We start from the raw sequence: 24,687 nt of genomic DNA on the forward strand, positions 1-24,687 counted from the left end.
GATTCTCCATTTCCATTTCCTTGGAACCCCTTTATCCTTCCCTCAAACACTCAGTAGTCTCAGTAACATTTAAAAATACTCCATTGTCATGCACTGTATTTCTACATCTGATGAACTATACATTTGGTTTCCAAGAGAATTGTTACTGACTAAATTGTGTCCACAAAATTAGTATGTTAAAGCCCTAAACCTCTAATGTTACAATGTTTGGAGATTAGGCCTTTAAAAAAAAAAGGTAATCAAAATTAAATAAATTAAGTTTAAAAAAGGTAATTAAAATAAAATAAAATAAAATTTTTTAAAAAGTCATTAAAAAAATTAAATCAGAAGGATGGGACTGTAAACCAAGAAGACTGTTGGCCTTGTAAGAAGAATAAGAAACACCAAGAAAACACCCACACAGAGGTTACAGAAACATAGCATATAATGGAAAAGTAGATCAAAAGACAGTGAATTTATTTCTAGTAAGGGGGATATATGTGTGCTATCATAGTAGTTTCTTTTACTGAGCCCTGTGGTAGTTGACAAGAACTGCCATAAGAAAATACCACAGATTGGGGGGCTTAACCCACAAAAAGTCATTTTCTCTCAGTTATGGAGGCTGGAGATCCAAGTTCAAGGTGCTGGTGGGATTGTTTTCCTCCAAAGGCCTCTCTCCTTAGCTGGCAGATGGCCACCTTCTTGCTGTGTCCATACCTGTGTGTGGGTGTGGTTTATTACATGCACACAGCAGTCCTCATGCTTTATTAAAAGTCCCATCCTTCCGATCTCATCTAACTTTAATTACCACTTCAAAGGCTTAATCGCCAAACAAAATAACATTGGAGGTTTAGGGCTTTAACATATGAATTTTGTGGACACAATTTAGTCCCATAACAATTCTCTTAGAAACCAAGAAATGTGTAATTGGTCAGATGTAAAAATGCAGTACATGACAATGGAGTATTTTTAAATGTTACTGAGAAAACTGGTTATTTGGAGGAAGAACAAAGGGGTTACATTATCTCTGGGTTCTCCAGAATGGGGCTAACCAGACCAAACACTATGCTCTTATCATAGAGTGACTAAAAAGGAATATTTCTAAAAGGTTAAGAGAGTGGGAAAGCTTGGGTGCACATACCATTTAAAGCCAGACACATCACCAACTGCCTATGTCTGCACCAGGGAGAGGGGTCTTGACATTGCTGTGGTCAGGACTGACAGTAGGAGATGTCATTACAGAATTGGATTCCCTGACAGCAGTGGGAACGATAGGATCTCTAAATAACAGAGGCCAGATAGAACCACTTAAGCATCAGTAGCAATGCTGGCACAGTTAATCATAAAAAGCAGCAGAGTGGCAGCTAGGGTGAGGGATTCTCTAAAATGTCTATTATCTCAGCCCTAAACCAAGCTAGCAAATCACAAACAATATCGTTTATTGGGAGAAATGGATGATATTAACGCCACTCTTAAAACCTGAAATGAGGCATTATGTCCTAATTTTATTCACTAGTCTGGTCAACACAACAACCAAATGGATGATGGAAGATGAGAGTGGACTACCAGATATTCAACCAAGTAGAAGCATCAGTCGCAGTGTGTGGCTGGTTGCAGTATCTTTACTAGAGCAGATTGATATAACTTTAGGTCATGGTACTTGACAATTGATCTAGGAAATGCATTGTTGTCCATCTCTGTCAAGAAGAACCAGAAACACTTCTCACTCACATGGGGCAAACAGTAGTATATATCTATCATCCTGACTCAAGACTACAGTAAGATTTTCATCCTTTGCCATAATACAGTCCGTAAGGACATGAACTTACTGGACACTATGTAAGATATTACACTGGTCCATTATATCAATAACATCCTACTAAGAGAGCCAGACAAGCAAAAATAGCAAGTATAATACTTCAAAAACTTAGTAAAACACATATGCTCAGCGAAAGGAAAATAAACACTTTAACAATGAAAGTTTTAGGGCTCTAATATCTGAGTAATGGGAGGACAACTCTGGATAAGGAAAGGACAAACAATTGCATCTCACATTGTTCATCAATAAGAAAGAAGCAAAATCCCTATCAGGCCTCTTTCCATTCAGGAGGGAACATGTCTTACTCTAGGAACACTGCTCTGATCTACTTAACCATGTGTGACAGAAGGATGCTGGGTAAGAATGGGCCACAGGGAAGTCAAAGGCTTTGCAGAAAGTACAAGTTTTATGGAAGAAATCTTGATATTTCAGCAAAGTGATTCCACAAAACTCCATGGTACTAGACAATTGTGGTGAAGAAAATACCATATAGAATTTATGGCAAACCTCAGTAAGAGAATTACATCACGACACCTAAAGATTTTAAGAAAACCTAAACCATTTGCAGTAGAGAATTAAAAATCATTTGAAAACAGCGTATGATGTCCTGAGCCTCATTTAGGCAGAGTGCCTGATCATAGGCTATTAAGAGATACTGTAGCCAAAAATGTCCATTACAAGCTGGATTCTGTCAGTCAAGCCATGCAAGATCAAGCAAGCCCAGAAATAATCCATTATCAGATAAAAATGGAATATCTGGGACTGAGCACAAGTGGAGAATGCATAAGTGAGCTACATGCAGAGGTGGTCCAGACCCCTACATCTACCTCAATAATGAACAATGGCTCACTAATCTAACCACCAAATCCAAAAATGGTGGTTAGGTGGGTTGGCTTGATGTGATGTTGTTTTTGTTTAGTCACTAAGTCATGTCCAATGCATGGACTATAGCCCTCCAGTCTCTTCTGCACATGGGATTTCCCAGGCAAGAATACTGGAGTAGGTTGCTATCTCCTCCTTTAGGGGATCTCCCCAAAACAGGGATCGAACCCAGGTCTCCTGCATTGGCAGCTGGATTCTGTGCCACCAGGAAACGCTAGCTTGGTATGTGGTACAAACTAAAAAGGCACTGCACCTGCCCTAAAGCCACACTAGGGGGTGCCTTCAAAGTCAGTATGCTAAATTGCTTTAGTCCCGTGTGACTCTTTGTGACCCTATGGAATGTGACCCACCATGCTCCTCTTCCCATGGGATTCTCCAGGCTAGAATGCTAGAATGGGTTGCCATTCCCTTCTTCGGGGGATCTGCCTGACCCAGGGATCGAACCCGCATCTCCTATGTCTCCTGCATTGGCAGACAGGTTCTTTACCACTAGCACCACCTGGGAAGCCCATTCAAGGTCAGCAGTGAGGAGAAATCTAACTATGGACACAACTTCAGGGATCACACACCGTGTGTGGAAAGAGAAGTTGCCGAGGTAAGAATATATACTTATCTACTTGTGTATTTATTGGCAGTGAATAGCTTGGCTGGTTGGTTGGCTGGAGATCTAGAGTGGGCACAAAGTAGACAGATCTTTGTCTACCATGTTATTGCCCTCAAGAGAGCATCCACCATGAGTCATGTTGCAGACTGTACTCTCTAAAGAAGGCTGCAACAATTTTTCTAGTTACACAATGTGCAATGTGAACTTCTTCCAAAGCAAACTTGGTACTATTATACCCATCAACTAGGGAGATCTATAGTCCCTTCCTTTCAACTTGGGTGGACATTTGTCTCTGCTTCACACAGAAGTCCATAGAATTGATGCACATAGTTTTCAAAGCAAGATCCCAGAAGACCTCTGCTATTCTCTAGGGATACATGCTCTTAGAATCCAGCCACCACGCTGTGATGAAACCCAAACAATGTGAAAGCCCACATGGAGACACCACATGTAGGCATTCCACCTGCCAACAAGCTGAGGTCCTAGCTCTCGGCCAGAATAAAGACACCTCCAGACAATTCCAGTCCTGAGAGGTCAAGACACCCTCTGCCTTCAAGTCTTAATAGGTAAGAGTCCAGAAACTATGGGACAAGAATGAGCCATTCTGACTGTCCCTTGTATGAATTCCTAGCCCACAGAATCCATGAACATAATAAAGTGGCCATTTCAATCGCTAAGTTTGGATAGCTTTTTACAGAGCAATAGTAATTAGAGTAAAGCAATTAACAGCCAAATAGACAGAATGACTTGATCAGTTGACATCAGTCAGCTTGCTGTCAGTCACCTCAGTGTTGTTCGAGAGGTACAAGAAGAAAGCAGCCACAGTGAAAAGTATGGACACTATGTGTAGATTGAGCAGCACAGGCTCCCATTCATCAAGTTTATCCAGCTATTGCTGCTGCTAAATGCCCATCCTACCCTGATATACACCATTCCTCAAGGAGACCAGCCAGCTATTCAGCGGTAATTGACTACACTGGGCCCATTTAGACATGAAAGAACGGACACATATTCTGGGTATGGGTTTATATTTTCTGCCTACAGGGCCTTAGCAAGTATCTTAATCCAAGGGCTTACAGAATATGTTATCTACCCAAATAGGATCCCTCATAACCTTGCACTGAACACGAGGATCCACTGAAGAGTTAAAAAAAAAAGGAAAGGGTACAGCAGTGAGTATGTGATCATATAATCCACTGGTTATATCACACCATGTGCCATTCAAAAGTTGTTGATCTGACAGAATGATGAAACAGTCTTTTGAAACAGCAGCTGACAGAGAAACCTGGGGTAATACCCTGAGTGGATCAGGCACCACACCCACAGAAGTAGTATAACCTTAAGTTAATGACCATTATATGGAGCTGTGGACTTTCCTGGTGACTAGACAGTAAAGAATTCACCTGCAGTGCACAAGACCTGAGTTCGATCACTGGATCAGGAAGATCTCCTGGCAAAGGGAATGGCTACCCACTCCAGTATTCTTGCCTGGAGAATCCCATGGACAGAGGAGCCAGGCAGGCTACAGTTTACGGGGTGGCAAAGAGTCAGACATGACTGAAGCGACTTAGCATACAGGCATGTGGAGCTGTGTCCTTAGCAAGTAGAACACATAAGTCCAACAGTCCCATTTACCTTCATTCCCACTAACCCATGTGGGGTATCTGTGATTCTACTCCCCATAAGTATAGACTCTAAGTGGCTAAGATGTCCTGGCTTCCAGAGGAGTAACAAAAACCCCCACAAAAGAACAAGGATTTCAAACTCTTGTGACAGTTGCCACCTAGTCACTGTGCATTCCCGTGCAAAAGACAAGCCAGCAAGAAAAAAGTCACCTTCCAGGCAAGAACAATTAACCCTGATTGTTAAGAGAAGGCAAGACTACTATAAATTTAATGTAAGGATGGAAGAAGACATCAGGCACCCAGGTGACCCACTTAAGTATCTGTCGGTGCTCCCTCCCAATTCTGAAAGCAAAATGACAAATGTAACAGCTGTGGAAGTAGCTTGAGAAGGACACAGTGACCAGGATCCCAAGCCCTTTGGGGTCACTTCTCTATGCTTGATATCCAGCCCATCAGAGTTGCTCACTGTGGGTAAGGGAGATCTAGAAAAGGTGGGTTAAAAAATAAGAGATAATGAATATCAGAGATCAAGGATGACGATGGTTCTGAGATCAGGGGTAGCAGAAGGGGCTGAAATTCATCCCACAGACTTTCTTCTTGTATGTATCCCTGAGAAAAGAGGCCTGCTTCTAGAGGACTGGGTACCAGATGAGATGAACTTTCATAAGCAAACAAATATGAACTCCCTAAGGGGACAGGTATAGAAGATGTGATTCACTGTCCAGAACCCTTTCTGCATGAAGACATTCATTCCCCCAGCTCCTAAGAGTGTTACCTCCTAAGCTTTCACGGTTGAGTTCCTCCCAGGATTCACCTTCAATCCAAGGGAGCCACCTCCTCCTGAGATGTGTTTCGTCTTCCCCAGGGGCAGCCAACACCCAGTGACTGGTTAAAAGGGGGTGGTGAAAAGGGGTTTTCCTCTATCTGGGACATCTCTGAGGTCTACTCCAACTTCACAGTATCCCATTCACTCAGTTTAGACTCTGCTGTAACTGAGTCACAGCTCACCTTCTCTGTCTGCTGAATGCTGGTGGTACTTCCAAGAGAGCATTCTACACCAGTATTCTTGCCTGGAGAATCCCATGGACAGATGAGCTGGTGGGCTACAGTCCACAGGGTTGCACAGGATCAGATATGACTATGCAACTAATACTCCCCAGGAAACCACCTGCATATTAATCTACCTCTCAACCTCCGACAAGCAGACACCTCATCCTACCTTCATCCATTCTACTGATTTCCATGATGTGGGCCCAACTATCTCCTTGTAATGGCAATCAACTGATTCCAGCTGATTCTGCCTGTTTGAGGGCCAATATCATGATCAGACTAACTCACCTGTTGTTCCTCCACTTGCAACTTAAAATTCAATCCCCCCAGAGCAGCACACAATAGTATGTTAGAAGTTTGCTTTACCAGTTTTCATCTTTTGCTTTATCAAACACTTCCCATTTGTACAAACGCTGAGTTTTCACTAATAATGAGAAAACCTCCAGGATGTCACAATAATTGTTGGGAGGATGACAGCTATGTACAATGAATGAGAAACAGTTGATAGTTAAGGCACCATAAAAAATTCGTAAGCAATTTTAAAATAATATTTAAAAATATATAGACTTTACTTTCTGTCACAACTAAAGATATTTAAATACCATTTTCAAGTTTATAAGCTATTTCATCCTTTGTTCTAAAAATATCTATTCCAGCTTTTTTAGACATTCAACTGAATTAATATTGTTAATATATATAATATTCAACTAAATGATAAACCATAACATACAGATGCACACAGAGGCTCCTCTGTCCACGTAATTCCCCAGGCAAGAATACTGGAGTGGGTAGCCTTTCCCTTCTCCAGGGGATCTTCTCAACCCAGGGATCTCCAGGTCTCCAGCACTGCAGGCAGATTCTTTACCATCTGAGCCACCAGAGAAGCCCTTAATATATATAATATTCAATTAAATTATAAACCATAACATACAGATGAACTTAAATCTTTAGGTATATAATTTTATACCAAATCATTAAGACACTGTGCACCTTCATCCAAAACAGACCATTGCCTCCAAGGTATCATAAAATAGAAAAATTAGAAGAAAAGAAAGATGCAAAAACAGGGAGCATTATCTTTTGTAAGTACTCTGAAATACAGCATCAAATATGTGAAGCAGTAAAAACATACACTCTATGATTAAGCTCTTTTGAACACTGATTTGATTCATCTTTTACTATATTCCTTTACAAAAGTTTGTGATTTAATTTGAGATTTTTAAATTTCAAAATACATGATGGCACACTCCATTTAACAACATTATCATAATTTCCAGTGTGCAGAAAGTCACAGACCACTAGTTTCAAGCATCTGGCTCAAGTATGAAGAAGCACTGTTCAGAGAAAAATTCACAAAATCGATGTTTCTCCATATTCTTCAAATAAAGAGGTCTGACTTTAAAACGCAACAATCATAACACAGTTATATTAAAAATTAATGAATTCCCAATTGTGAACTGTGAGTGCATAATGAATTACAGGGCACTTTGCTGGCAACCAGACCGAATTAAGAGTTAAAGTTCTAAAGCCTCAACTGCCTCTGAAAATTTAGGGGGTGGTGATCAGTTAAAGAAAACATCAGCTGTTTAGAAATGCATGGCACTACAGCTGAATATAATACCTTTCCTGTTCTCTCTTAAAATGGTTTCCTATCGAAGCAGTTTCTGTATCAATCACACAATAGCCAGAATGGTACAGGGTTATACTATATGACACAATAACCACATTCAAAAAGCATAGGAAAAAAATCACTCTTATAGTAGCAAATGCTGTAGCTAAAAGCCTAAAACAAATCACTAAACTGCACTAATTTGTAAGCTTTGAGGTTTGAGGAACTCCCTGGCAGCTAAGAGAAGGACAGAGCTTGCAATCAACTGTCCTCTGGAGCACAACAAGATTTTCAAGAAAAGAAACCCGTTGATATAGTCTCCTCAATTAACTCTGTAAAAAAATGCCAAGAAATACCCGGAGGGAACTCAAGGCAAAAATCAGGCCAGATATCACATTTAACTATCAATCTTACCAAGGCCAGTGACTCTTAATCAGCCTGGGGGGAAATAAAGTACTACACTTGACAGTGGTTGTTTTCTTTATAAGCATAATGCTTCCTATTTTACATGGAGAAATATAACTACTTCTGCAGAATATCTAGTAGAGCCATGTCTTCATTTTTACAGGTCACTAATTATGAATGTGCTTAAAATATCCTACCAGTCCAAAAATAAATTATAGCAGAGAGAGCCCTCACTATGGGCATTTTGATTCTAAAAAAAATGAAATTATAAATCATATCTTTCTTTTCCAAGTAAGAAAACTGTGATGTGAAGTGCTGACATGAGCTACCTATACATATATTTCTTGGCCAAAAAGCTAGAATTTATACCCAATCTGCATTTCAAATATAGAGTGTTTGAAATGTCTTGTAAATGGCACAAGATGATTCAGGTAACTTGTATGATTCTGTCATAGTAGGTCTACACACACATGTGAATATAATTTAATAATACATATAAGGATATATACAAATATTTATTTTTAAATCCACTTCATATTTGATTTCAAATTCAGCCACTAGTAACTATATGGTAGCTAGTTAAACTTTATGAGTTTCAGATTTCTCATCTATCTCATTCAAAGATTACAGAGTATGGTATAATGTATATAAAACTTCTAGTAGAAGGTGTGGCATATAGGAGGCACTTGTACAATGGCAGTTATTCTATGAAATAACTATGATATCCTTTGTTTATTTTTCAATGATAGATGGAAAAAGAAGATAGATAATCCGAGTAAATTAAGCCTGGTTTAAAAATACATTTTTGAATCCACACTTGAAGACAGATGCGGCTATTGCTCTAAAATCCCATTTTGGAAAAGAGGAAAGACCAGTATAAAGACCTGGCTACAAGACCAGGAGGGATGGTCTTCTGAGTATGCAAGTGACTGGGCTTCAAGTTTATACATCACTGTACTGGCGGTAAAATAAACTTCACATGTATTGCTCTTATGCAGCTAAGAAACATTTCTCTTCTGTTACCTGCAAAAATACAGAAGGAAACAAAGTAATGGAAGTTTCTGAAGGTAATGTGGCAAATTGGAAATAGTACAAACATGAATTATCACAAAAGATATTTAAAAACAAAACAAATGTTAGAAGAGATACTGCACTCAACACTAAATCAGAGTCAGCTTTGTAAGGGAAGCAAGAAAGCCATCCAGTCCCTAAAGCTCAGCCTAAAGACCAGTCACGCTTCATAAGACCCACTCAGAAAACAGAGACACACACACACACCCACACTCATATAGACAGTTACAATATATGAGTATACAGTCTACAGTATATACATATATACTCTATATACAAATATAGGTGTAGTTTGTGTGTAGATAGAAAGATGAATATCTTCTTTACACTTTCTCTGAAGCTGGAGAGGTGATTAAATGTAAAGGTTTCAAAGTATTTACTTCTTTGCATAAGTAAGCTTAGAGAGTTAAGGCATTAACCAGTGAGTTTTCAATGATGACGGAAGATTAAAACTTAAATGCTTTTTGAAATATCAAGCAAAATCCCATCATTATAATTGAGTTGAACAGTAAATCATGAAATCACAGGGAGCAGGAAGAAAGCTACTTTGAATCCCAGCTGCTGTGACTGGAGGGATGTTTGTTGGTGTGACACAGGAAATCATCAGAGGATAAATAGCCTCTGAGTGAAAAGCCTGCAGCCCACTGGGAGTTATTCCTGTCTTGGGTAAAAAGGGGTAAGTTTCTAAATCCCAAACTTAAGAATGATGCTGCCATTGTATCGTTTACAATATGGCAGGGAACGGTCAAAATGGAAGAGAGCTGTGCCTCCTTAGGAAATTATACTTAGACAAACCTACATATGACTAAGAACAAAATTAGCCCCAAATTGAGGTTTGATTAATTATGGACTAAAACAGAGGACTTTAATATTAATACAGCAGCTCTGAACCAAAAAAAAAAAAAAAAAGGGTACAGGTAGTATAGACCGGTGTGAAACATGAACCAAATAAAAATATAAGTGAATACAAGAATAAGAGAAGAGAAGAATCACAGTAATGGTGCAGAATAAGCCATGAAAAAGAAGAAACAAGTTCAGAACCAGGATAAAAACCATAACTATGCAACTTTTTGATAAGAACTTCACTAATTCTGATATATACCAAGATAAGACTGACAACTCCAGAACTACATATCTACTAAATCCGTGCGGGTCACAGAGTCTACTTGTGTGCATATGCTTAAATGACATGCCTAGCAAAGCTAGTATTGTTCATTCCATATCATGGGCAAAATTACTTTCAACTAATAATTTTGTTGTCTGTTTAAAGTCTTAAGTAAAGATGACCTTTTGGTTTGGTTACAGTATCTTACCAGCATTCCCAACCATTATAGAGCTAATAACCTGACACTTAGAAAACTACTCTGAAGAATTTCTCTGATGTACTTAATTATGTGAATGGGTATTATCGAGTTGAATTATCTTTCACCCTTGAAAAATAGAAAATAATGCTTACCAAGGATAATTTAAATCCATTGTATACAAAAATGCATTTTTAATGGTTTATTAGGTCCAAGACTTATCATTTAATTCTACAGATACTTTTTTTCTTTTTAATGACTAGGTGACTAGATGGGAAACAGCAATTTTAGTCACTCACTTTTGGGTCAGTTCAGTTCAGTTCAGTTGCTCAGTCATGTCTGACTCCTTGTGACCCCATGGACTGCAGCACTCCAGGCCTTCCTGTCCATCACCAACTCCCAGAGCTTACACAAACTCATGTTTATTGAGTCAGTGATGCCATCCAACCATCTCATCCTCTGTCGTCCCCTTCTCCTCCTGCCTTCAATCCTTTCCAGCATTAGGGTCTTTTCAAATGAGTTAGTTCTTTGCATCAGGTGTATAAAGTATTGGAGTTTCAGCTTCAGCATCAGTCCTTCCAAAGAATATTCAGGACTGATTTCCTTTAGGATGGACTGGTTGGATCTCCTTGCAGTCCAAGGGACTCTCAAGAGCCTTCTCCAACACCACAGTTCAAAAGCGTCAATTCTTTGGCACTCAGCTTTCTTTAGAGTCCAACTCTCACCTCCATACATGACTACTGGAAAAACCAAAGTTTTGACTAGATGGACCTTTGTTGGCAAAGTAATGTCTCTGCTTTTTAATATGCTGTCTAGTTTGATCGTAACTTTTCTTCCAAAGAGCAAGCGTCTTTTAATTTCATGACTGCAGTCACCATCTGCAGTGCTTTTGGAGCCCCCCAAAAATAAAATATGTCACTGTTTCCATTGTTTCCCCATCTATTTGCCATGAAGTGATGGGACCAGATGCCATGATCTTTGTTTTCTGAATGTTGAGTTTTAAACCAACATTTTCACTCTCCCCTTTCACCTTCATCAAGAGCCTTTAGTTCTTCTTCTCTTTTTGCCATAAGGGTGTCATCAGCATATCTGAGGTTATTAATATTTCTCCTGGAAATCTTGATTCCAGCTTGTGCTTCATCCAGTTCAGCATTTGTCATCATGTAATCTGCATATAAGTTAATTAAGCAGGGTGACAATATACAGCCTTGACATACTCCTTTCCTGATTTGAAACCAGTCTGTTGTTCCATGTCCAGTTCTAACTTTTTCTTCTTGACTTGCATACAGATTTCTCAGGAGGCAGGTCAGGTGGTCTGGTATTCCCATCTCTTGAAGAATTTTCCAGTTTGTTGTGATCCACACAGACAAAGGCTTTGGCATAGTCAATAAAGCAGAAGTAGATATTTTTCTGGAACTCTCTCACTTTTTTGATGATCCAATGGATATTGGTAATTTGTTCTCCGGTTCTTCTGCCTTTTCTAAATCCAGCTTGAACTTCCGGAAGTTCACGGTTCACCTACTGTTGAATCCTGGCTTGCAGAATTTTGAGCATTACTTTGCTAGCCTGTGAGATGAGTGCAATTGTGCAAATACACAATAAATCTGTGATAGCTTTATTTAATGATTTATTCTCACTCTATCTGGTTTTATTTTTAAATTATCAATTACTTGTATTCTTACAAATAAATCCCTATTTTTCCCATTTGGATATATCATTTTTATAGTGCTATTTTTCATTTAGTCTCAAAATGGGATGATATTGAGACTATTCTTGCTACTTGATACAAAAGGGATATTTATACACATATTTGAACACATATAAATATACTCTTTATGATAAGGTCGGGGTGACATTAATAGTCTCTGGAGCTCATAAATGAGGAGGGATATCAGCTCCCCGTCCCAATCCCACCCCCATCATTAAGGAGCAAAAGGACAAACTCCAGGGTTATGTGAATTCAGAGGAGAGTAGCCCAAGGAGCAACCCCAACCACAGAGGTATACAAGATAAGAGTATCAAATGGCATTCTTGTGCACATATGAATATTACATACACTATTTAAAATATACCACTTGAGTTATTTTCTGTTTGACAAATGAGAATTATTTTTTACAGAAAACAATTGCTTGATCTCTGTTGCTTCCTGCCCCCTTACTCTGTTCTGAGAACCAAATGGCACTCCTACTAGAGTCCAATCGCTGCACCACCTGAGGGTGCCTTTCTAAGAAGACAGAGGGCAGTCACTGTATAATCTCCCTCTCCTCCAGATATAAAACACAACCATACTTTATTCTTGCTGTTATTTACATTTTCCTTATGTAACAGTCCACTTTCCTAAAAGTTTATTAGATATAGAAACTGAGGAGTAGAAAGATTATTATTATTATTATTTTTTTGCCTGTGGTCATGCAGTACAGCAGCAGGTGAATGAAAAGAAAGCCCAAATTCACCAAGAGTTTTCAACTACATCATCCTTCACTGAATGAGAATTTTTTTAAATAATAATAATAATAAAAGCACATATCTCTCTTTTCTTAAGGGAAATGAATTCACTCAGTGGCTGTACATTTGTAAAGAACATGATGTTTTAAGTCATTCTGGACTCACAGTTCACTGCTTCTAAGTAGTAGACAGTCTAAAAGAGCTTTGATAAGTTTTGACCTTAACTCAAAAAGGATCCCCTATGTAAGTTCAAAGCTTCCCAAGTCTGCCTTGAATTGGGGAGGGCTCAGTATCCTACAGGAACTTAAGAGATAACTGTCTTATCTTCTGATGAGCAGGTCAGTAGCTTCACATTGAACAGACACAACCTAGGAATATGGTGGATATAAATACCTGAGCAAGTTTCAGGGTAATATCCAGTAAAGTTTACTTCACATATTTACAAGCTTTGGGAAGGGAGAATTACCATAGGTTAAAGGATGGACACATTTTTCTAGTTGGAGTAAACTTTGAAGAAACTGCTTAGGCTTAATACTAGGCAAATGCTGTAAAAGAGAAGGCAATGGCAATCCACTCCAGTACTCTTGCCTGGAAAATCCCATGGACAGAGGAGCCTGGTAGGCTGCAGTCCATGGGGTCGCTAAGAGTTGGACACGACTGAGCAACTTCACTTTCACTTTTCACTTTCATGTATTGGAGAAGGAAATGGCAGCCCACTCCAGTATTCTTGCCTGGAGAATCCCAGGGATGGGGGAACCTGGTGGGCTGCCATCTATGGGGTCGCACAGAGTCAGACACGACTGAGGCAACTTGGCAGCAGCAGCAGTAGCAGCTGGAAAAGACTGTTGAGAGTCCCCTGGACTGCAAGGAGATTAATCCAGTCAATCCTAAGGGAAATCAACCGCGAATATTCACTGAAAGGACTGATGCTGAAGCTGAAGCTCCAATACTTTGGCCACCTGATGCAAACAGCCGACTCACTGGAAAAGACCTGACTCATTGGAAAAGACCCTGAAGCTGGGAAAGATTGGAGGCAAAAGGAGAAGAAGGCAGTAGAGGATGAGATGGTTAGGTAGCATCACCAATGCAATAGACATGAACTTGAGCAAACTCGGAGAGACAGTGGAGCACAGAGGAGCCTGGCATGCCACGAGGAAAGCCCCACATACAGTCCAAGCGGTCACAAAGAGTTGGAAATGATTTAACAACTGAGCAACAACAAATTGCAGGGTTATTTTTCTTTCTGCCCCCTGTTTCTGCAGCTGGAATCCATGCTGTAGCATTGCCCTTTCCTTCCTTTTTACCTGTACATCACCAACCTACTTGAAAGACTCAAATCATGATGTACCAGCTTTTTCAAGTTTCCTCCAACCATGGCAGCTATCAATGCTCTCTCCTGTCTTGGCACAAATGTCTGTATATTTCTCAGAGTCTTGACTGTTTTTTCACTTGGCTTTATCTCCTCAATTAACTTGCAAACTCTGAGTTCATGGGGACCTCCATCTCTTCAGTAATAAGTAGACCTGAGGTGAGGCCTGGATTCAATTCACAGCTCTGCAGAAATAACAGAGAGACTGCCTCGATATTTAATCTGTGTCTATCTCTCCTTATGTACAATCAATTAGCAGGCAGGATAATCTGGTCCACTGGGACTATAGGCCCTATTTAAGAATTCCTCATTTTTCCCATTCAGGAGAACAGAAAAATCTCCCTGAAGATTCCTTTCTGTCAAATGGCAGCCATTTTTTTCTTCCTCTGTTTGACATCCATGAACAAAGTTCTATTTAGTTAAAAAAAATTTTTTTTTTGCTGTTTTGCTGTCACTTAAAGTGCAGATACATTTTTCCAACACTGTTTTCAGGCCAGTATTTGATTTGCTACTCACCTCTTTGAGATTTCAATGCCCTTTGTGCTGTCCTTTAGGACTGTGGGAGGCCTAGCTATGAACCAACCCTTCCTCTCTCAGATATATATATGTATTTCCCTTTCCATAGAATCACTCCATTATTTTTTATCCCTCGCACTCTCATTACAACAAAACAGAACAAGAAATATGCTGCTTGCAGATATGGTAGCATGTCACATATCTGACCCCATCTGCCAACTACATAATAGTCCTTGGTACAGTTTTGTCAGGGTACAGTATGAAACTGATGTCTCCTATTCTTATGCAAGTTGTAGAGGTAGCTTACTAAAATACAGAAAGAATAAGTTACATCACAATTTCTAATACCTTTATTCCTACCATAATATGTCTTTAACTGATAAATTTATGGTAAATGTGTAATAGCCAAAGGAAAAAAAAAATGTTCCTAATATTTGAAATCCTTTTCTGTGATTGTGAACTCCTGGGGAATGTATGATCTGGATTATGAAATGGAAATCATCTTTCTTCCTGAATTCAATCAATTACATCAACAGGAAAGGAAATAAAGTGTTTTAAAACAAAGATTAGAAATGGTATCTTGGAAACAGTATCTTGGCATAGTATCTTGGAAATGTAGTAAGAAACCAATATAAAAAAGCTTAATTAGGATCAGTTCAAGGTAGTATAGTTAAGAACAAAGATGGAATTGTACTGGTATAAAATGGGAAATAACTAACTGCATACCCCAATAAAGAAGATGAGGAATTTTAACAAGATGGCAAAAAGTATCATTCCAGTGAATAAGTCTGGACTGTGGAAAAAGAGTTGTGAAATTTCTTTCTGTAAAGAAAAGTCACAAAGAACATAGGACCACTGTCTGACTAGCATAATACAAAGCTATTGTGTCATAAATTAGTGAGATGATTTAATGCCATCATGAAGTCTCTTCTTACTTGCAACTTTATGACTTTACAGAACCAAAAGTTTATTAATTGGATTTGAAAATAAAAATAGGATACCGTGCTCTATGAATGAAATCATTTATTCAGCTGCTCTAAGTAATATATTTACATTGACAGTCACTGAAGCAAAGAAATGAAATTTCATTTTGAGGGACTATTCAGTTAACGGCAATTACAGTGAAGCTAAAAACGTTCACCCTATTCATACTTGAAATACATTCAGTATAATACTTTACTTGTCCTTCCAAAAAGCCAAAAGGGAAAGTAAGATCTTCCCCAATTCAACTGGGAGCTGATAGCACATTCCTTTAGTTCACTGCAGCTGCCAAGAGCTCAGTTCCAGGACTAGGAGGGTATAACTGGCTCTTTGCCTTAGATTTTGTTGATTGCAAGCCTTGAGCCTAACTCTTCCAAGACTCTTCCCAAAGCATGAGAACCAGGCCTGAGAACATGAATGATGAATTATCTTTACAGTTGGAAAGCAACCCAAGATCATGATTCCTAACACTATCTTAAGACATAAACTGAACCCATAGGCTAACGTAATTAGCTGCATCCCCATGAGTCTTACCCCAGTCACATTAAAACAGTACATTTTAAGAATACAGAGCACATTTTTTCCTGAAGAATTGACTCATACCCCATTTCTCAAAATAAGTTCAAGGCAGTTTGCCTTACAAAACAAAAGTGAAAAGAATTTTACAATATCAGTAGGAAGAGTTGGTACCAGAGACAATAAATTAAGCAAAGATGATGAAGAAAAATGCATTCCTTGAATTTCTTTTATGACATCTATTCACCAGAATTGCTTTATCGCTAAACTTTTAACCTCTGATTCCTAATTGTCAGGACCCTGGCATCCTCACTGATTTGTTCACTAGAAAATGATTTCTTAGGCTTGATGTACAACCTGGTCAATCTAAAATACTTAATAAATCACTTAGAGGCTTCCCAGGGACAAACAGGACATGAGCAATTAATACTGCATAAAATAATCTGCTCATCTCCATGTGAATTTTCAGTAACATAACCAGTAAAGACAACTTTGTATGGACAAAAATCATCTCAAGATACAAAGGAGAGCCTACTTTTTCTTGTGATGGTGACCTAGGTGGTGATGATTAAGGATGGGCTGTGTGTGTGTGTGTGTGTGTGTGTGTGTGTGTGTGTGTGTTCTCAGGTGCACATGGGGATAGTGGAGTGAGAAGTAGGAAGAGAAAAGGTTAAAGCTAACTGTATATGAAAGATCTTCAGATTTACTTTTTCAAACAACATTCAGTAAAGTCCATCCTCCCTCCTCCCATAGACTGACAACCCTAAATATGAGTTTGCTCAAAAAGCAGTACTGATCACAAGGTTTCTCCAAACTCAAACGGGATAAAAATCACAACTCATTGCACCTTGGGATAATCTTGCCATGAGGATGGCAATATTCTGGGACCAGATGTAATGGTCAGCTGATCTTCCAGACCACTTTTATCCCTTTGGGTCAAGCTGTACATTTAGATTCAACCCACTGACAGTATGAAATATCTTCCAGATCCTTCTTGTCTACCTTATCCTTTGGTTCTCATTTCCACCAATCTTTTCTGTCAGCTACTGCCTGAGGTGTCATTCTTAAAATTTGTGAGATTAATTGATATTACTTGAATTGAGAGCATATAGCCTGCTAATTTGTCATACACATGATGATAAATTTATTCTACTTACTGTTTCTAGCACATACTGCAAGCTATTTATGGGCAGTACATTAACCATATTAAGGCACCAAGTCATCAGTTGATTTGGCTCCCCTTAAAAACTATTCAAAGACATTTACTTGGCTTTTCAACTGCATTGGGGATTTGTCTTGTACTAATGCAGTTATAAGGCTTCGCTGGTGGCTAAAAAAAGAATCTGTGGAGATGCGGGCTTGATCTCTGTGTCAGGAAGATCCCCTGGAGAAGGAAATGGCAACCCACTCCAGTATTCTTGCCTGTGAAATCCCATGTACAGAGGAGCCTGGTGGGCAACAGTCCATGGGGTTGCAAACAGTCAGAAATGACTGAGTGACTAAACAACAACAATGATTATAATAGCAATTATAATCTGTTATTAACCTCCTTGGAAATTATGAGTATAATAGGTCAGAGGTAAGAAATACAGTAGTTTTTTTTTTTTTCCTTTTTAAAGAAGGCAATTGTGAAGTTTACAAGAGATATGACTCTCAAAATTATGTAATTATCAGTAGGTTCTCTAAAAAACAAGTTAAACATCCACAGAATAATTTACAAAGAAAGCTTTAAAAACTAGGAACATACTTTGGATCACTCTGCTCTAAGTATTGCACTAGTATACACTTAACTGGGGTTTACATTTTGACCCTGAATACTATGTTTACTAGTTTTCCTAAACTTAAAGCAATGGGTTTAGTGCAACAAAATTCACAATGTCAAAAATGGGTACCAGTTCACAGTTCTTTAATGACTTTTTAGTTTCAGTGATGTTTAATATAGTAAAAAGAAAATTAAAATAAAACTTTACAATTTCAAGATTATTTTACTAAAAAGGTTTGAATAGAAATAACTTTTTAAAATTCAAGATGGGACAATACATAATTAAGAAAATTGATTCTGAAAGCTACACAAATATAGATATCTACAGGGGAAAACATCATTTCAAAAATTGCTTTTTAGTAACATCAGAATCATTGGTGAACAGTAGACAGGCAGATATAAATCAAAGAATAATCTTCCTTACCCATAGGCCACATATCCACAAATCTCAGCTACTATGCAGTAAGTCTGCTAAGCAATATTCCCAGATAAATGACAACAAGTTCCTTGTTTAATAGCAGAAACTTTTATACTTAAGTAGTTCACAAAGGACCGAGCAGATCAAGCACAACAGGAAGACGATTAGAGTTAAGTCAAGACAATATAAACTATGCATTAAAACAAATATTCCCAATTATTTTAAAAAATCTGAATTTCATGCTCAGAATTTTCCAGGCAAGCAGCAGAAGAGTGAGGGACTGACCAGCTATTTCAAAGAAGAAAAGTCACAGTGATATATTTCTAAATCTTGTAATTAATTTTAGACCATAATGAAATGATTCTGCCTAAACTACCTATAAAATAATTTTATTTCCTCTTGATCCTAGCTGCTCGGAGACTAAATTAAGATGTAATCTTTTGTGTGTACCATGGATGGTTTTAGATCTGCAAATATAGGCAAATAAATGGATACAGGGGCATAGACTTTTATGCTAGCAAAGTTCCTACCTAGTCTTTGATGTGTCTGTTTATAATTGCCCTGCTTTTTTAAATTAAATTATTTTCAAGACTTCTTATGTAAAATGTTCAAAACGCACTTTTTATAATCTTACACTAACTCTTATTATCTATGCCTTTTTTACAGCTGATCAAAATTTTATGCCTAAATAAAAATAAAATCTTCTCTTCCCCATAAATGCTTTCACAAATGAAAATAAAGCTACTTCAGGTTAAGAAAGGTCATGGTTTACAAAGTCAAAGCAATGGAATCTGCAGTTTTATCAGTGGTTCTCAGACTTTAGCTTACATCATAATCATCACCTGAGGTGAAAAACCCAGAATGTGGGTCCCACACTCTGAATTTCTGATTTAGAAAGCCTGGGAGCGGTCTGAGAATTTGCATTCCTGACAAGCTCCCAGGGGACACTGATGCTGAAGGTTAGGGGTACTCACTTTGAGAATCTAACTTCTGTGACATGAAAGACAGATTTGAAAAATAATAGATAAATATAGTTTTCACCCATCTAATAGCTATGGCATTTATAACAACTAGAGATGCTGCCTAATTTTCACACAAAGCCAATTCTATTCCTAGCTAAGTGACTAAAAACCACATCAATAGTAAAAAAAAAAAAAGAAGACCACCACCTTCATTACTAGGATCAGCTCAGTAGCAGAAATGCTTCCTCCCTTAATGTCAATCAGCAGAAGCACAGGATCATTTTGATGCAGTTGTTGTAGGCTTGTTTCCACTCCTAGATCTTACACTTTGCCACTACCTAGTATGAAACTTGCCAGGGCAAATAATCTGAATGACAAAAAGTGACAGAAAAATGGAACACTGCCTTTCTAATCCAGACAGTTCCAAAACATCCCTTACCCCCACCCAATTTTCTCACTTCTCATTACCTCCTAAACACACACACACACTTTTTTTTTTTTAAAGACCCTCCTGTTTATTTGGGCTAATATGAACCAATGGGAGAGAAATAAAGACTTGGATAAGCAGAATTCAGACTCGCTCAGACTAGGGAACAGCTTCCTGAGAAGGTTCGATCGTTTATCTGCAACATTGGTCCGCCCTTAGAATCCCAGCCACTCTCAGATGCCAGACACCAGTGTCCAGCAAAAGTGAAAAGAGCTCTAAATGAATTCCTGCTGCTCAAGGCCCCACCTCCTGCCATCAGCCAAGCGGGTAAGACCTCGAGAGAGTCTCTCCTACATGCCAACACCACCACCAGCAAGAGCAGCGCTACCACCACCACCAAGAAAGCTCTCAATTTCATTCTGGAAAGAGGGAGTGCAGAGCGAGGAGGTATTCAGATGCTTAGAGGTGGGAGAGAGTGAGTATCTCTTGACCAGAGCCAAGGAGGGAGGCAGGAAGACAGGCAAGGGGAGTGGCCGCTGAAGCTCAGCACAGACCAGGGCTCGGCGTTCCAGACCCTCTCCCTCCACCCCCGGCACGGCTTAGCCCTGGACAGACACCGCGGAGAGAGTCAAGGCTCGGTCGGATTTCGCGCCTCGGTTCGAAAACAGCTGCCCACTGCGCACTCTAAGCTCCCAGAGTTCGAGGACTCAGGGCCCCTGGCATCTGCTCCCACTCCGAAGTCACTTCTAAGGTCCGCGCTTCCACAAACACTCATGCCCTTTGCCCTGGGGCAGCCTTTGCGGTGCTGGGACCTCGGCCCCTAGGGAAATGGAAATCACAAGCCGGGAGTCGGGGTTGGCAGGGGAGAGGTGTGTTGATGTGAAAATTTCATTTTTTCTGGATGTGGGCCATAGCCTAGATGCTTTGGGTGAGTCTCGGCCTGCTGTCCCCTCAAGGGCTGTTCTCCTAACCTTCCCACCGTACCTCGAGAATACAGAAGTTATTTTTCCTTTGTGCCACCGCCTGCTTGTCCCAGGAGAAGACGTACATTTCATTTAACCCAGAGCCTGAGGGTGTGTGTGTGTGTGTGTGTTTATCTTTCAGTCCCAAAAGCCAAGGGTGCCAACTGCTGACGGGCAAAGGAACCTGGATTTGCTCTTGAGGACTTAAAAACATCCGAGTTAACAAGCTTGCCCTTCTCTTGATCTTAACCTGTCCAGCCCTGGGTTTTCCAGAGAACTGAGATTGTGTTCCAGTTGCAATGAGCTCGCGTCCTGCCCCGGAGTCGAGACGCGCGGACTTGTCTGTCCGTTCATTCATGCATTTGCTCATCCATTCACATAAACATGTTCCTTAATTGCGTCTGGCACCGAGAATCTTGCCTGCTATTTTCCCCTCCCAAGTCAGTGCTCATGGCAACGGCTGGTGCAGAATGTAACTCGACTGTCAACCCACTTCCTGAGCCGGAATATCAAGTCAAGGAGGCATTTCACTCCCCGGTCTCCCCTCAAAGAAGGAAAAGGTGGGAAGGAGAAAGCTGGCGGAGGGGGATGGAGGGCAGAGAGCAATCGGAAGCTCACTAGGGTCACATTCGAAGCTTCCCTTTGGAGGAAACGGCGACACCGACGCCAAAGCCTGCAAGGAGCCAAATTATCATTAAACCCAAGACTGCTAGAGCTTCGGTCCCCAGAGGGGATAAATCAAGTGCAAAGCCACTCATTCGCACGAGTGCGGGGCTGCCGCCTCGACCCAACTCCGAACCCGAACCGAGGCGCTGGGAGAGCGGCTCGCAGCCCAATCCGCAGCGCGCTCGCTGCCTCCTTATCGCTCCCAATAACGTGATGAAGTGTAAATCAAAAGCCACGCCGGGAGGGGCCCCGGAACGGCGCGAGTCGTGCATTTTCGCTCACCAGCCTATCTTACCTAAGAATCACAAGGTCACGATAGCGTCGCGATTCCACTCACCGTACACTCCTTGGCCAGAGATCCCCTCCAGGAGGACTGTCAGCAGCCACACGAGACCGTACACTAAATCCATCTTCACATGAACATGAACATATCCAGTCCGGGGGGGACGCAGCGGGACCTTCTGGAGGCCGGCGGCCAGCCGGGCGCGCTCCGCTCGCGCCTCAGCCGAGACGAGGTGCCCGGGAATCGCTCGCGGAAGAGAGAAGCGCCGTGCGTCCGTCCTTTCCCGGCCGCGGCCGAGAGCGGAGCGCAGGAGCCCCGCACACCCCACACTCATGCACGCACGCACACACACACACACACACACACAACACAATACCCTGACACAGACTTCCACACACGCCGCACTCACACCGGGCGCCTAGGAAAATCGCAGACGCCGGGGAGGAGCCGGGGGCGTGCTGGGAAGAGGAGCCGCGAGGCGAAGGGTTCTTCAGGGGAGCCGGCTCGAGTCTCCGCAGCGGCGGCGGCGGCGGCGGCGGCGGCGGCGCGCTGGGCCGCCGGCGGGTGCGGGCGAGGGGCCGGGTGTGCCGAGCGGTGCGAGCCTGGCGCGGGCAGCCAGGGAGCAGGAAGTGGCCTCTGACTCGGGGCACCGAGCAGGGTCTTCCTCGCTTGGGTTCGCCTTTACAAAGTAACTCGCGAAGGTCCCCGGAGGAGCGTCAAGCGGCGGCAGCGGCCCGCCGGTCCGCAGTCCGGAGCCCCCAGCCCTGCTGTCTTGCCTTCCCCCATTCCATCAGTTGCCATTGCAACGCCAATCCTGTTACACGATACAGGCTCGCATCGCCGAGCAGGGAGAGGAGGAAGAGGAGGAGGAGGAAGAGGAGGAGTGGGGTTAGGGGTACGGGGGTGGGGAAGAAGGGAAGGGAGGAGGGGGAAGAAGGAGGAGAGGGACCGGCAGGGCGCAGAGTGTGCGTCTGGAGCTCTCTCAGGCACTAGCCTCAGCTGCCGCCGCTGCCACCGCCGCCACTGTTCTCCAAAATAGCCTGGAGCGCCCCGCCAGCGAAGAGGGGGCTCAGGCCCGTCGCACCAATTCCGGGAGCCGAAAGCAGAGTCCAGACACCGCCACTCGCAAAAGAGGGAGCAAGCCAAGCAGAGACCGGATCGCACACACGTCTACGCGTGCCCACCGGCACAGTGCGCGTCCTGTTCGCTTCCGCGCTGCCCCCGCCAGGTGGAGGGATGGGGGCGGTCGGGACAGGCGGGAGTTTAGAGGAGGGAGCCGCAGAAAGGGTTCCCCGCCTGGGCTAACGTAGTGCTGGCATCCGGAGGTGAACCCGAGAGCAGCTGCCTGAGGAGGACCCCGGCTGCGTGGCTGCCGCTCGGGCCCCAGCTGCGGCGGAGGTGCCCGGGCTGGGCGGCGGAGCGCCGAGGACTCGACGCCGGCCGGAATCCCTGGGTGTGCGCGGAGGCGGAAAGGAGACGGAGGAGGAGGGCGAAGCCGAGAGCGGGCTGCTGAGCTGCCAGGCTGCCGGAGAGGAGGGCTGTGTGTGGTCACGTTGTGCGCTACGTGCTGAGAGCGCGAGCTGCTAGCCGCAGCCGGGCGACGTCAAAGCCGGGTGCGCGGCTCGGTCGCCTTCCTCCGCGCCTCCTCTGCTCCACCTCAGCTCTGCCTTCCTGTGTCAGCCCAGGAGCTCATCAGTATGGACAGCGCCGAGAGGCTCCGCGAGGCCGGCGGCATCCGGCCTCCAGCCGTCCCCGTGAGCCCCCCGCCCCCACCTCCCGGACCTGCGCGGCCGCGGATGCTGATTCCGCTGTTTGCGTTTGCACGCCGAAAGGCCGGCTGCCACCTTAGACCCCGGGTGACTACAGGGCACACCGTCCCCTGTCCGCTGCCCAAGATTTCCCAGGATCCGTTCTGCTTGACTAGAGGGCAGAACAGGCCACCACGCTTGGGAACGGCACCGTTTCTTCCCTATATCTGTTCTTTTAAAGAGAAATATGGTCATCACAGCCATAAAGGCTCTTAGGGAAAAACACCTACGAGTTCAGAGATTAGTATGTTTAATATGCAATGTCGCCTACGAAAGTTAACCGCTTTGAAAAATCTTTTCTCTGAAAGACGGAGTCTCTCATTGGGGCAGAGCTAGCCCTGATGTTGGAGGAGCTTAAGAAATTCATAGTTACAAAAGGCTCAGGAAATGCAAAGCACTTGTGATTTACACTGGAACCAATAGAAATAGTTCACCTAAAACTAATAGGGGAAAACTGGGAAAATAAGTAGTGGTTTGTGATTTCTGTAGCCACAATAATTAGTGCTTCCTGTGTACAGTCCACTTTGTCGAATATATTCTTCACTTTTCAAACAACATACGGATACGGAAGTGATTAAAATATCTAAAAACGTGCATTTATACATGTGTTTAAAAAAAAGTAATTGCTATGGAAAATCTGGAGCATAGTATTCATTTGTCCGCTCCCATAATAGACTGGCATAACACACTGCGGGTCCCTCTCCCTCTGCTCTAGCTGGGAGGGGTGAGGGGCGGAGGGTGGGGGTGTTACCTCCTAGCACGAGGAAATGAATAGACCCCATTGTTTCCACCAAGGTCCTTTTCCTCACTTAAGTGAATTATGCATATTATTTTTACTGAGTGTGAGCTACTGTTTATGCTCTGTTTTCAAGTTAAGAGGAACTAATGTTGAGAAGATCCCAAAGGATGCCTTAGTGTTAAGACCCCTTGTTTATGAAATGCCACTTTCACACAGATGTGAGTAAGTATCACTCTAGAAGCAAAACTCAATGTGTGGCATTTGTGAAGGGGAGTGAGTGGTCAGCGGACGTCTGCTCACTGGTTAGCTGAGGGGGACTGTCTTCTGTTTCAGTATATTAGTCTTTTAGAAATAGGTGATTCCTGCATACTGCAGCAGCTTCCAGGGTAGTCAAATGCAACTCCTCTCTCAGTTGGCTGCTAATAATGTGTCTTGTTCATGAGGCATTTCCAGATTTTAGGTGCTCGTGTTCTGAAATACTACTTCAC

General features: G+C 42.0%; 1 protein-coding gene across 1 annotated transcript in view; it reads right to left on the bottom strand.

Moving 5' to 3' along the window:
- MDGA2 (MAM domain containing glycosylphosphatidylinositol anchor 2) overlaps positions 1 to 23,179 on the bottom strand; it is an 862,004-nt gene extending 838,825 nt beyond the window's left edge. The window contains exon 1 of the mRNA XM_081511223.1: positions 21,707 to 23,179. Coding sequence (XP_081367349.1) covers positions 21,707 to 21,986 — 280 coding nt within the window. The 5' untranslated portion in view covers positions 21,987 to 23,179. The remainder of the gene's footprint in view (positions 1 to 21,706) is intronic.
- Between the last annotated feature and the right edge of the window lie 1,508 nt (positions 23,180 to 24,687).

Source organism: Giraffa tippelskirchi, chromosome 7 (assembly GCF_054371585.1).
Source record: "Giraffa tippelskirchi isolate mGirTip1 chromosome 7, T2T-mGirTip1v1.2.pri, whole genome shotgun sequence".
Taxonomy (NCBI): Eukaryota; Metazoa; Chordata; class Mammalia; order Artiodactyla; family Giraffidae; genus Giraffa; species Giraffa tippelskirchi.